Raw genomic sequence first — 15,068 nt, forward strand, 5'->3', positions numbered from 1 at the left:
TAAAGGAATACGTAAGTCTAAAAAAAAAAAAAAAAAAAAAAAAATTTACTCACCCGGGGCATCCCTCAGCCCCCTGAAGTCTGGATGGTGCCATCGCAGCCCCGCTCCGATCGTCCTGTCCCCGCCGGCGGCTACTTCCAGGTTCGGCGACCGCCGCCGACAGGCTGGGAATACGAGTGATTTTCCGCGTTCCCAGCCGCTATATCACCCTCTATGCTGCAATAGCGTATATGTTATACGCTATAGCAGCATAGAGGGTGGTATAGCGGCTAGGAATACGGAAAATCACTCGCGTTCCCAGCCTGTCGGCGGCGGTCGCCGAACCCGGAAGTAGCCGCCGGCGGGGACAGGACGATGAGAGCGGGGCTGCGAGGGCACCATCCAGCTTCAAGGGGCTGAGGGATTCCCCGGGTGAGTAAATATCATTTTTTTTTTTTTTTTTTAGACTTAAGTATTCCTTTAATTGCCAGTGTGAACTGGGCCTAAACCACCCACCTACTCTTTACACTAAGAGCCAATGGGCTCTATTCACAAAACTTCTCAAAAATGACTTATCACCTAATTAATAAAAATAACCTTTCAGCACATTTACAAGCAAAATAATCACACAAAGTAAGTTGTTCCTGATTAACTTCATTTCAATATTAATTTTCTTAACTTAATTGTAATATGTTTTTGCTCTTTGGGAGCTTAAAAAAATAACATAGATAAGGTGAAAATAGAGTAAAACCGGTGAAAAAGCTTTGTGAATCATCCCCAATGTGGGGTTCGGTTACATAATAGTACCCTAGGTGCCCAGTTCATTAACCCTGTGCTGGTCCACCAAACTCTATGCACTGGTAACTGAACCCCTCTGGAGATATCTGGGATCTAGCTACATAATAGCCAACCCCGGGTGCCACTGACAGACCTCTGCCAGCTATTTAGAGTTCAGCTACGTAGTGGCCAAACTCTATAAACCGTCACCGATGTCTCCAGCACTATTTTGAGTTTGGCTACATTGTAGCCGAACTCTGTGCACCACCGTTCCATCTCCTCTAATGATAAGCAGAGTTGAGCTGCATAATAGCCAGACTCCGAAACCCGAATTGTCCAGTTGGCATCATTATAGTTGACATGTACATTGCAGTCTCTGGGGCAACCACATTGCCAGGTTTCAAGCAGTCTTCAGTGTATAGACCTTTCAATAATTTTGCCCGAGATCCTAGAATGACACTATGGACAATGAGTGCCATACAAACGCATCGCTCAGGTATAGTTGTGCAACCTGCACTGTTTCTGTTTACTTACATTTATTAAAAACCATTATATACACTGCTCTATGTTCAGACAAAGGTAGTTTATAACCACCGGTGCGCTATTGTAATAGGTCACTGTGTCCTATATGAAATGCAAAAGAAAATACAACAGCGCTGCCAGCATGCAATTCACAGTATAGCAGAACCCAGGCTCTCAATCAGTAATAGTCTCTCAGCGATACTGCAATAATATCCAGAGATCCCACACAGCAACTTCACTCTACTAAAGTTTATGATCAGACTCATCAGATCCTTTGACTCTTAGATAGAGCCAAATCTCACTGCGAAGGGTTTGAGCCCCCTTCCTGTCTGGCCGTCTCCCTGCAGTCACACTGTGTCTTGCACCAAGACAGGAACTTCCTCTTCCTGCAGTCACACTGTGTCTTGCACCAAGACAGGAACTTCCTATTCCTGCAGTCGCACTGTGTCTTGCACAAAACAGAAGCTTCCTCTTCCTGTGTACTTTGTGTTCCCCCACCATAGAGAAACACTAATACGTTCCTTTAACAATAGTACCTCAAATAAACATAATACTTTTCATAGTGCAATACTGTTTAATAAAATAAACATAAGATTTAAAAGCACCCACAAACATCAGGTGATTTCAATAGTATAGAGTTTTGACCGGGCTCTCCCCCGTGCTCCGCTTCGGATCAGCGCTCAGAAAAATTTCGGCCCTTTAATGCAATCAAACTTCCCTGTGGTTCGTGGCTCAGCCTCCTCGCACGTAGCTCCGCCCAACGCGTTTCGTACATCAGTACTCATCAGGGGCATGGAGTTATGTGCGTGTTGTGTCTATCTATCTATCTATCTATATGTGTGTGTGTGTGTGTGTGTGTGTGTGTGTGTGTGTGTGTGTGTGTGTGTGTGTGTGTGTGTGTGTGTGTGTGTGTGTGTGTGTGTGTGTGTGTGTGTGTGTGTGTGTGTGTGTGTGTGTGTGTGTGTGTGTGTGTGTGTGTGTGTGTGTGTGTGTACAGTACCTACATTATCTATTGTTTGTCTCTAACTCCCTCATGCAGCCGGACATAGGTCCTTCTAGCAGCCCAGGGAAAGAGCCTAATCATTACATTATGAATATAAAAGTATAAGTATAAATCACAGATTAAAAAGTATAAAATAAATAAAATTTATATCATCCAGCAGCATAGAGGTCAACATTAATACAGATATATGCCAATTTTCAAGTTCATATGCCAGTTCCACTGCACATCCTAATCATCACTGATGAAACTATTGATGTCTATCTCTATGTTTAGACCTACTGGTGTCAAGGATTTCATCATAAACATCCACTTCATTTCTTTTTGAGCCATATCCCTTATCTTGTTCACCACAGTCCATGGATATCTCCTCTTTTTTAAAATACAAAACCTCATTTGCTTAGGGTTTCACCCAGTGGCGTAGCTAAGGAGTTGTGGGCCCCGATGCAAGTTTTACTTGGGGCCCCCCAAGCACTCTATACATAGCAATTGATACGGCGCACCAAAACCTGCCAAGGGCAACTACAGTGTCAGAGGTGCAAAAAGGGGTTGGGGAACAGTTTGTTAATTATTACCACTATTCAAAGTAGCTATAGAAGTTATTATTATGAGCACAGGACCAATAGAGAGCTAATATTGTAATTGAGGTAGGGCCCTTCGGGGCCCCTCTGGCCCAAAGGCCCCGATGCGGTCGCAACCTCTGCAACCCCTATTGCTACGCCCCTGGTTTCACCCATGGCGTTGTTTAAAATGAGCTGATACGCTATGCCCCTCATATCCTTTAATAATTTTACCTATGTGCTCAGATATTCTCTATTTAAGAGTTCTTCCTTTTCTCCTGACATACTGTTTACCACACGTACACCACAACATGTAAATCACATGCGTGGTGCAACATGTGGAAAAATCGTGGAGCCTGAAATTCTGCCCATTCACATGGGAGGTTTCCTCCCTATATCTCCCAGAGGTCGCCTCAGTGCATCCCTTACATCTTCTGCGGGGATGGAAGCCTAATCCCCATGGATTATTTTGTTGTTGTACTGGGGGGGGGTCCACGCATCTAGGTGCCAGTTGCTTCAAACAGTTGCTTCAAATTTGTTGCCTTACTATATATAAAACTTGGATTATCAGGTAAATTAGGGCCCAAAACCGTATCCTCTTTCAAAATCGCCCAGTACTTTCGAAAGATCTGCTGTACCCCTGTATACTGGACGTTAAACTGGATAAGGAACGCAAATTGTCCCATGGGGTCTAGATTGCCACCATCATTATTGTTACTCCAAAATGTATCCCTATCCATTTCTTTGACCTGCCCAATGTGTGCATTGATATGCTCTCTATTGTATCATTTTTCAACAAACCTGTCTCCCAATACCTGTTACTTGTTCAAGATAATCATCCACCCTCGAACAGTTCCTCTGCAGCCTCATCATTTGGCCCTTGGGGACTGCTCCAATCCAGCTAGGGTGGTGACAACTTGTCACAGGTATAAACCCGTTTCTATCAGTTGGTTTGAAATAGTGTGTAATACATCCCCTTCTCTCAATATTTCCAAGTCAATTCAGTGGATCTTATTTCTATCAGATTCTGCACTTAATTCAATGTTTAGAGTGTTCTCATTCAAAAGGTCATATAATCATTAAAACTGTCTCGATCTACCTCCCAAAAGATTATCAGGTCGTCTATATATGGACGCCAGAGGGCGACCTTTGCACTCATATTATTAGTCAATACTTGTTCCTCCCATCTGGACATGAAAATATTTACTTACGTTTATTGAAAAGTATTTCAAAGAAGTACAAACATTCAAACGGTTTGCCAACATGACAGCATTTGCAAAAGACCTATAAGACAGGAATTTGTAGGTCAGGTATGGCATGTCTCAATACAATGTTGCAAAATAGTGACATTGAAATTATGTCTTTATAAACATACATTAATGAAAAGTAAGGGCCCGTTTCCACTATTACGGTTTCCGCCGCGAAATCGCAGAGTTTCCCCACAGGCAAATCGCATGGGGAAACTCTGCCATAGGGTATAACGGCGGCGCCAGCGATTCGGCCGGAACACCCCCGCAAATTCGCAGCGGAGGCTGCGATTCCCATAGCCGTGCATAGCACCCGCTCAGTGCCGGCGTGCGTCTGCGAGACGCACGCCGCACAAGTGGAAACGAGCCCTAAGAGTTCAAATAACCTCTCCTATAGAATCATTGTTAATTATTGAAGAGAGGAAGGCGGCTTCAGGGAATCCTTCATCTTTGGCCCTGGGCTAGCTACCACAACCGTGCTATAGTTAACAAAATACATTTTTGTTTATCTAGGTAAACGCTTAAGCAAGTGAAAGAGCTCTACCTAAAAGGTCATTCAGACTTCGGTATGTGATCCAGTCTTCCCATTTAGAGATTAATTTATCTTGGGAATCATCTAGGGTGTATGCTATTTCCCATGAGCAGGATTTGGTCAATTCTAGTGAGTAGGAGATCGAAATTAATGGTGGACTGCTTCCAGTGAAAGGCAACCAACCATTGAGTGGCACCAATTATTACATTTACTAATGGTCTGAGGTGTTTCAATACTTCTTTTGGGGCTAAAAATAATAGGGCATTTAACATGTTAAATTTAATCTAAATTTTTAAGACTTCTTTGATTAGATCCGCCATCTTTTGCCATGTGTCTACTGCCACTTGGCCCTCCCAAAATGTGTGTTTGATGGTCCCATTAGAGTTACAGCCTCAAAAGCATAATGAAGATAATTGAGGAAACATTTTTTTCACCTTGTCCGGGGTATAATACCATCTAGTGGTAATTTGTATGTAGTTTCTTTGATAAAATTAGATTTAGAGCTTTTAGCTCTATTACGAAAGATACTAGACCATTGCTGATCTGAAATTGGAGAGCCCCAATCAGTCTCCCAATCTTGCATATTTTTAGGTCTCCTGTATAGAGGAGTCCTGTAGATGAAAATAAATTCTCGAAATGACCCCAAATTCAGTGTGTGGATGCAAACATATTTGTTCATAAAAGGTGCCAATACGTTCAGAGGGGCTCAGAGTTGACGCCGAAAGGAAATATCGAATCTGTGCGCATTGAAAGATTTCAGATTGTGGAATGGATCTGTTATAGACAAAAAGTGAAAATGGGATAAATGTGTTAATTAGCCAGAACTTCCTTGCTATAACTAGGTTATTATCATTCAACCATTTAAATGTTTCAGTGGTATGTAGGGCTGGTAAATAGTTTGGGTTACCAACATAGGAAAAAAAAGGGGGCTTCACTGAGGCCAGAGAAAACCGACTCCGTATGGTTTTCCAAAGAAGCAGATGTTGCCAAACAATCTTATTTAGGTGGGAGACGGGTTGGGGTATAAGGACTGGATTCCACATAAGGCCATTAAAGGAGTAAGGCAAAATAGAGTCTTGTTCAAAATGTACCCATAGAGGGGGAGATGTAATATTATGCCAGTGAGACATCTGAGCAAGTCTAGCTGCGAAATGATAATGCCAGATCTGTGGGACTGCCAAACCTGCATATTTTGGTCTATAAAGGATTCTATTATGTATCCTAGGGCGTTTGTTATGCCAAATGAATTTATTGAACAGGGTTTGGAAAGGAAGAATTTTCGATTTAGGGATAAATAGTGGGAGTGCTCTAAAAATAAATAACTTGGGAAGAAACACCATTTTCATAGAGATTATTCTACCTCACCAGGAGATAGGTATCAAAGACCATTCCTTAATAAGAGCTTTACATTTGTTAAGTAGAGGGGATAAGTTTTGCTCGAGAAGAGGGAATAGAGAAGGGGTGGGGGTGATTCCTAGATAGCCTGCACGGTTTCTTTGGAGAATGGAGAAGTCAACAGGGCAGCGCACAATGGAGTGACATCTGGTGGCAGGTGTAAGCGGAAGAACCGTGCACTTGCTTGTTAGTGTTGAGATCTTTTACTAAGCTTTGTTGTGAGAACAATGCGTTTGCTCATGCCTATGTGTTTTTAATGGGGAATTTTTACCATTGTTTGGAGATAGCAACTAGCTAAGATTTTGAGATTTGTCTCCTACAAAGTGTATGAAAATATAAACTTTGCTCAACATGTTTAGAATACAGAGTATGAGTAGGCATGACTTTTTATATTTAGAATCACAATCAGAATCAATTTTATTTCGCCAAGTAAGTTTGCATCTACAAGGAATTTGTCTTGGCAGTTGCTTAACAAACACAAACACAAACAAAAACAATACAAGGGCAGACAGTCTGTATATTACAAGTCAAGGACATTATAAGTATAGTGGCAGTAAGCAGTGTGAGAATTGTTCATTTACAGTTCTGTGCTGATTACTATCAAGTCCTAGCAGCTCTAACGTGGTTCAGCATTAAGTATGGCTACCGCTTGAGGAAAAAAGCTGTTCCTGTGTCTGGAGGTTTTGGTAGCGATTGACCGGAATCTTTACTCCTTAAGGCATGCGCTGGAAGATGGAGTGAGCTGGGTGAGAGGGGTCAGAGGCAATTTTGGTTGCTCTTTTTCTGCACCTGCTAGCGTAAAGATCCTGCAGGGAAGGTAAGCTACAGCCAATTATCCTTTCCGCTGTTCGGATGATGCGCTGCAGCCTCCCCTTTTCTAATGCTGAGCAGGAGCTGAACCGTACAGTCATAGATGATGTTATGGTGGATTCAATAATTGCAGTGTAGAACTGCACCATTAAATTTTGAGGTAGGCCAAACTTTTTCAGCTGCCGTAGATGGTACATCCTCTGTTGCGCTTTCTTGACAATAGTGACCGTATTGTTAATAATCATTAATAATCATCATAATAATCATTTAATATTCTAACTTTACAGTACGTGAGAAGATTGGACCAATAGCAACACCAGATTTCATACAGAATGCCCCTGGACTGCCAAAGACACGATCAGGTAAACAATGTACATTTTATGAATGTCACCATGGTTGTGGCTGAAAGTCATTTGCTTATACATATGTTAAATGTCTCAACTGACATAGATTTGTAGTGTTCTTAGATGCAGTGTCCAACAAGTATCAGAGACTGCAATCATGCTTTACACCTGCTTTCCTCCACCTGTAGCTCGAATAATACTGCATATATGAAGACCCTCCGTTAGCCGTGTTATTGAATAACTGAGAGTTAGCAATACACCGGACATACCGTAATTTGGTCTTCCTTCCTGTTCTCGAACTCGCACTACTATAACAATATTATGCAATACAACAGAGCCGGATTGGCTCACAGTACAATCCTCTCCCAGAGTTGATGCTCATAGAGAGACAGGATAAGATACTAGTACTATTTACTACTAAATATGCATTTGAGTTAACTGGAGTAAACCAATATCTTTTATTATTTACTTGAAGTTCACTTTTAAAGGCTGGTATGACAGATGTTTGCATGCAACTTTAAACATAATTTCAGCATTTGGGGCTGGTTTGTCTGCCTTTGAGCTCATTGCTTCTGCCATCTGGTCTCCGTGTTAGTGTGAGTGTTCCGGATCATGGCATAATGTCCACTGAGCTTCTAGAAGCTCTTCTACATCACCACCCCAACTTGGCCTCGAGTTCGGCGATCGCTGGCCGAGAACATCATTCTCCCTACTTACCCTGCCTGCCGCCTGACATCACTCGTGTGCCACATAGCAGCAGATGATGTCAATGGCCTAGAGGCAAGCGATGCGTCTGTTCAGCGCCGGTGCTGTGTCCGATCGTGCTGCTGCTTTTGATTTGAGCTGCTGCGCATGCACAGTACAATGCTGTATTGTGAGATTTCCTAGTAGTTTATGCTGCAGGCTCCGCAGCCACGCCTCCTACACTCCCCAAATTTTGACGGCCAGTACCCGAGATAGATCAAACAATCCTTACTCGGGAGCCAGCAGGGTTTGGGGGCTGCAATTTGGGGACTGTAGAAGGTGTGGCTGTGGAGATATTTGATGTAATTCATTAAAATTTCCCACTGATCATGCGCATAACCCACTACAGAAGGCAGCTTCCGGGCAGCACAATCAGACACAGCACCGCACTAATGTCTCAAGTAATAATCCCTCCCTGGCGACCATTCTTTTTACATGTGTACGAGGCTTAGGGTCCTGACTCCTTATACACTTAATCAATTGCTCTCAGTTATAACTGAAAGAAAACTGATTGTCAAAGTAATGCCCATGTTTTCCTATGGCTCAGTTCCCACTATACATGTTGTAACTTAAAGCTTTTTCATAATGCACTGCTATGGGAAAAATGCATATTAACGCATACCAACGTAGTAAAGTTGTGAATTTCTGATTCTTGCATTGATTATTCACTTTATCAACAAGCCTTTATTGAAAACTTTTTTTGTTTTGACATTGTGATGTTTTTCCACAGGTAAAATAATGCGGAGGGTCCTTAGACAGATTGCCCGGAATGAGAAGGATTTGGGGGACATATCTACCCTGGCAGACCCCAGCATAGTGGAAGTCCTGTTCAGCCAGCGATGTGAGGCTGCAGCATGAGAGCTCTTACAGTTTTTACTGCTGTAGACAATACTCTATTTTTAGTGGACTTTGCACAATACTTTATGAAACTATTTTAAACATTCTTCCACATGAAGATCCTTCTGGATCAGAATCCGTCTACATGAAGAAACGTCCGGATGTGTCTTCAATGTGTTTTTATTATGAGATCAGCCCCTCGCCAGACTATACAGCTTCCATTGTTTTATGCTAGCTGATGCTGGCTGGACATGGCAATGGAAATTACATATAACATTTCTGTTAAGATTTATTGACAGATGTGTTCTGCACTTGTGCAGCGATGTGTTGATTTTTTTTTTTTTTAAGCTATACTTTTAATGAGTAAATGTTTTATTTCGTCCAAGTAGCAAACTGACAGTGGTGAATGGGCTGATTTGAAAGACTGTTGCTTAGAAAATACGGAGAAGAATCAGAGCAGCAGCTCAGAGAAACCAATGAGGTTTTATCTTGGAGTAGGTTTTACATGCAGCAGGTAAACTGATCGGTTGCTATTGGTAACGCCTCCTGCATTAATATTTGTGTGTTATCACTGCTATTCTTCAAGATGGCTCAAAGTGCAGTGATGTGCAGATAACTAGATTCCATTCTTCACTGTAGTCTAATGAAACATGACCGCTGATTGGTCACTAAAGAGGACTGCTGATTGGCGACTGTGGTTTACCCTGTTTTTTTCTGATCCTATTGTCTTATATGGACCCTCTGACCTTAAAACAACATATAAATGTTAAGTGTCTTCAATGTTACATGGTTGGAGAATGAATCCGTCACGGTCCTTGTTTTTTAGGGTCGTTTTGGAATAGAAGGTCAGACAATGTAATTAGTTGGTACTGGCTGGTCAACATTCTGCTTAAAGTGTAACTGTCATGCATAAAATAAAAAATCAATTCTTTATTTTTATCTGGTAACCAAGTAATAAGGATGCTTACCAGGCAATCCAAAAGGTAAAATCGCTAATACTTTTCTTGTTGATAAATGATAATTCCCCAGTTCTTATTCGGTACACACAAAATTTGGTTCTGTTTTGCTGCTCTACATCCCCTCAGACTTAACTAATGCAGCCTGATTGGCTGAAGCCTCTTTCCCTCCTGATTTCCCCTCCCACACCTCTGTTCCCCTCTGATTGGTCAGTATTTCTCATGCTGAGACAATGCACTTTCTATAGTGGAGGGCGGCAATGCATACACAATCAGGCAGAGGAGAGTAAGGGAGGAAATTACATCAGGAATGGCTTCAAAATAGCCACACTTAAAATGGGAAATGCTAAGGATTTTTTTTTTTTTTGGCTGTACAAAAATCACTAAATCAAAACGTGGACAGTGCAATACATATGTTATGTAAGTAGACCAACTATTTATCTACTTATAAATGTTTTGTTTTTCTGAGATAGTATGGCAGACAGCTCCTCCTTAAATGCTTCTTGTACAGATAAGAAAGAGAAGACCCTACTGAAGTAAGCATAGGATGAGTTAGTAATTAAAAGACAAAGCAATACTTTCACTTCTGCCAACTATATTCCCAGCAGTACCATTTGAAAACCTTTCAAAATTAAAAAAAAAAAAAAAATAGGTCAGAAAATTCAGCAATACGGATGTAAAGCTGCTTTCCAGGCATTCTTCTTAGAAACTCTGCGTTCCATTGTGCCCAAGTCTAGTAATGCTTAATAATAGTGCAAATGGGTCATGCTGCCCTACACTTTGGAAATCCTTGCCACATCCAATCAGGTCATCTCCATCCCTGGATACATTTAAGTCCAAAATGAAAAGCCACATGTCTAGCGATTACAAACGCCTGACTATTTCCTCTGTAACACAGTCCACCTGCAACCATGTATTGATTTGAGACATATCTATGCACTTTGAGTCCTATTGGAGAAAAGCGCTGTACAAATGTTATTGTACATTGTATATGTATAGTGATTACATGACTGCTGTGCAATTCTCCCTTCCCAGGAATGGAGACCTGGCATTGCATTGCTGGTTCATGAAACCGTGCCTCTCCCTTCCTTATGGTTTAGCTTATGGAAGGTGGAGGGGTGCAGACAGTCGGGAACTACAAATACTTAAAGGGATGCTTATAATTTTGACTTGCATTCAAATGCAATGCACATTTTATGTAGCTTGGGATTGAGTCACTATAAACATCCAAAATTGCAGTTGGCTAATTTCCAAGCTGCATGCAATTTGCATTAACTTTGTATGCAGTAAGATAGAATTATAATCTTGCTGACCATCTGTACCATTGACTCATACTGGGCTGAAGGTCATCTGGCAGGTTGGAGATAACTGCGATGGAGAGCAGAGGTCACATGTCCACTGCTCTAAGGATTTTAGAAGGATATTCAAGAGGATATCCATCCTAAAATAGAAAATCCTGCAGCACTGCTGTAATGAAAAGTTATATTTACCTGCGGTGTCTTGTCCCACTAAGTCATCCCGAAGTCTCCGCGTCACTCCACTTCTGGTGCCTGTCACCCGCCTCCCCTCTCTCCCCTGAGAAAAAAAAACGCCAGACTATTTGCTGCAATAATTAGCTTGGCATTTTTCTCCGGGGAGAGAGGGGAGGCGGGGCCAGGCACCAGAAGTGTAGTGATGCGGGGTCTTCGGGATGGCTTAGTGGGACAAGACACCGCAGGTAAATATAACTTTTTGTTACAGCAGGATTTTCTGCAGGATTTTCTATTTTAGGATGGAGATCCTCTTTAAGCAAATTATTTGTTTTTACTGGTAACCAGAACCAGGCAGAAGCAGTGGTGGCCATAGTTTCTGCAAAGCCAGTTCTCTGAATTTCTGAAATTCAGCCTTATCCAGGCTTTGTATCAAAATGAATGCTATCTAAACTGGAACTTCATGGCTGTGCTTGTGCTATATATACTGTATTACCAAACACAACATCCGGTTTTACCTCATTGGTACACAGACAGCTGTTTCCCATCATTGGTACACAGACAGCTGTTTCCCTTCATTGGTACACAGACAGCTGTTTACCCTCATTGGCGCACAGACCGCTGTTTCCCCTCATTGGCACACAGGCAGCTGTTTCCCCTCATTGGCACACAGGCAGCTGTTTCCCCTCATTGGCACACAGGCAGCTGTTTCCCCTCATTGGAACACAGGCAGCTGTTTCCCCTCATTGGCACACAGGCAGCTGTTTCCCCTCATTGGCAAACAGGCAGCTGTTTCCCCTCATTGGAACACAGGCAACTCTTTGCCCTCATTGGAACACAGGCAGCTGTTCTCCCTTATTGCAACACAGGCAGCCGTTCTCCCTCATTGGAACACAGGCAGCCGTTCTCCCTCATTGGAACACAGGCAGCCGTTCTCCCTCATTGGAACACAGGCAGCCGTTCTCCCTCATTGGAACACAGGCAGCCGTTCTCCCTCATTGGAACACAGGCAGCCGTTCTCCCTCATTGGAACACAGGCAGCCGTTCTCCCTCATTGGAACACAGGCAGCCGTTCTCCCTCATTGGAACACAGGCAGCCGTTCTCCCTCATTGGAACACAGGCAGCCGTTCTCCCTCATTGGAACACAGGCAGCCGTTCTCCCTCATTGGAACACAGGCAGCCGTTCTCCCTCATTGGAACACAGGCAGCTGTTCTCCCTCATTGGAACACAGGCAGCTGTTTGTTTTCCCTCACTGGAACACAGGCAACCGTTTTTCCTCATTGGAATACAGGCAGCTGAGGCTACTTTGGGAAAACTGTTTTCAAGTCCATACAAGTAGTTATGAATATTTGAATGCCAAAGCTTCTGTATTTGATATTTGATTCTGTTACACATGTTCTGTTATTAGCTATTTGTCAATCAGGGATCCTATGATTATAGTAAATGGATAATGAATATAATTGTATTTGTATTTTTTGGGAAAATATAGAAATAGTAAAAGATTTTATAGCTGAAAACAGGGGAATTTACATTTTTCTGCCGTCCATGGAGGTATTTGTGCTTATGGGATTTTATATCTTTCCATGTTTAGTGAACAGAACCTCTTGGATGGGCCATGTGGACAAAGTGCAATACAGCCATTCAGTTTCTATTGATCATTCTAATGGATAATGTTGTTGGGTGGGGTTTAGGCTGCTTACACACTAAGACATTACAGGCGCACGTTAATGCGCCTGTAACGCTCCCCCAACGCACAGCAATGTAACACAAGTGGGCTGTTCACACAGCCCACGTTGCGTTACATGTAACGCTGCACGTTCTCAGGAAGGTGCAGCATGCTACGGCGTTACAGCGGCTATAGCCGCGTTAGACTGTTTGCACATGCGCAGTGGGGGGCGGAGAGGAGGCGGGGAGAGCCAGCTACAGTAGCCGCACACATGGCTACTTAATATTCACTGCACTGGCGGCCGCTGATTGGCCGGCGGGACCACGTGATGCGGAGTGTCTCGCTCCGCATCACGTGGTCCCGCTGGCCAATCAGCGCCACTCTGGGAGACGACATAGGAATCGAGCCGCCTAACGCGGCTCACTCTACCGTCCTCACTTGCAGCACCATACGTTGTGTTAGGTGCACGTTATGCGACCTTAACGTAGCACCCAACGCAACGTCTTGGTGTGCAAGTAGCCTAAGAGAAGACACGTGAATTCAGAAGCAGCCTATTGATCTCAATAGGCTGCAATTCCCCTCCCAAATCCATGTGTGGGGAAATGCTGCAAATAAATTCTAGGGGAAACTAGCCCTTAGTGATGCAGGTTTTACCTCATAGGTGTCTACATTCTGTGGCAATAAGCTTGTACAATGCAACAGTAGCTGCATAATGTCAGTGGCCTAATTTCCGATATCCCGGGCATTGCAATCTACATGTATCATACGTCCAAATCACACATACCCATCCATTGTACCATTTCTTAACTAGTTGACATCGCATTCCTATTGCAAATTTCATACCTTAAATGTACTTTTTAGTGGATCCCTGTATATGGATACAATTTTGTATGTTAAAACAGACTGTCACCTATATCCTCCCTATGCCTATAATCCCACAACCACCCTTTCCCATGATAACACTAATGTTACTAACACTAACTAATTTGCCAATGCTAAATGCATTTGGTTCTGCCAATAATGCTTTTTTTGGATTTAGATGTGTTCAGTCAAAACGTTGTTTCATACCCTGAGCACTATTTTTCTGTCATATACAGCCGTATGAAAAAATCCTGCAGGTCACTTAAGGCTCTTACTGACTTCCCTGCGATCACTCATCACCCCCTCCCTGCTCATGATTGGTGCTGTCTTCTCTCCACCGAGACAGCATGAGTCATCAGAAGGGAGGGATGAGGAGTGATCACATGGGAGTCAGCAAGTTCAGCTGTTATCTTTAGGGTTTTTCATATGGCTGGATAAGATAGAAGAGGTGTTTAGTGTTAGAAACAACCTCTATGCACTTTAGGACACAATAGTGGATTCATATGCAGGGATACACTATAATGGCTCGTTCACATCTAGGGCGTTTTCTGGCTTTTTTTTTTTTGAAACACAGGCAATTTTCAAAATTGCCCACAAAACGCTTTTGCAACGATTCTCTATGGGAAGGTTCATATCCGTGTGTTTCGTCGGCTTTGTACTCCGCAAAGCGGTGCCTGTACCATTTTGGGGCGATTTTGCTCTAATGGAAGGTATAGGAAAAGCGCTAAATGCTCACAAAATCGAATAATGCGGCGATTGAGTTTGCGGTTTTAAGAATAAATGTATTATTTTCCAGGGTGAAAGAGTTCACTTCCTGACTTATGCCAGGAAGTAAAAAAAAAATGGAATCGCTCTGCAAAATCGCTTACAAAAGCGCTTTGGACAAAATTGTACTGCGCAGTGGAGCATCGGGAGGGGAAAAAATAAGAACGTGCAGAAAATCGAAAATCGCTGCCGTCAGATATGAACAAAACCTACGTTCACATTCAATAACCTTGTTTTATCCGTGTTTAATTTTTTCTTAAAACGGACAGAGGGATTGAAAGCAGTCCGTCTTATATCATTTACAAGTATTCTGAGTAACAAAACCTTATTTTAATGTGTCTGTCCAATAGCAGAAACAGGACTGTACTGCTTTTCATGTGGCCAGGCTGAAATTGATTTTTCTATTGCTGCTAGGAATTCTTTTCATTACAGCCTTATAGTTTGATGTGAAATTGTTGTATGAGTGTCCCCATTCCTCCTGTCTGGGCCTGATTTGTGTTCCTGAACCCTCTGAGTCTGAGCAATGCATTTCTAGGATAATCTCTGATTATATCATTTTCTGAACAATTCTATTTATTCATTATCACCTGTGCCTAATACAT

At 42.6% G+C, this 15,068-nt stretch overlaps 1 protein-coding gene across 1 annotated transcript in view; it reads left to right on the forward strand.

Moving 5' to 3' along the window:
* LOC137518827 (acetyl-coenzyme A synthetase, cytoplasmic-like) overlaps positions 1 to 11,191 on the forward strand; it is a 101,460-nt gene extending 90,269 nt beyond the window's left edge. Inside the window, exons 17-18 of the mRNA XM_068237185.1 lie at positions 7,110 to 7,184; positions 8,641 to 11,191. Coding sequence (XP_068093286.1) covers positions 7,110 to 7,184; positions 8,641 to 8,768 — 203 coding nt within the window. The 3' untranslated portion in view covers positions 8,769 to 11,191. The remainder of the gene's footprint in view (positions 1 to 7,109; positions 7,185 to 8,640) is intronic.
* The last annotated feature ends 3,877 nt before the right edge of the window (positions 11,192 to 15,068 follow it).

Source organism: Hyperolius riggenbachi, chromosome 5 (assembly GCF_040937935.1).
Source record: "Hyperolius riggenbachi isolate aHypRig1 chromosome 5, aHypRig1.pri, whole genome shotgun sequence".
NCBI classification, from domain to species: Eukaryota; Metazoa; Chordata; class Amphibia; order Anura; family Hyperoliidae; genus Hyperolius; species Hyperolius riggenbachi.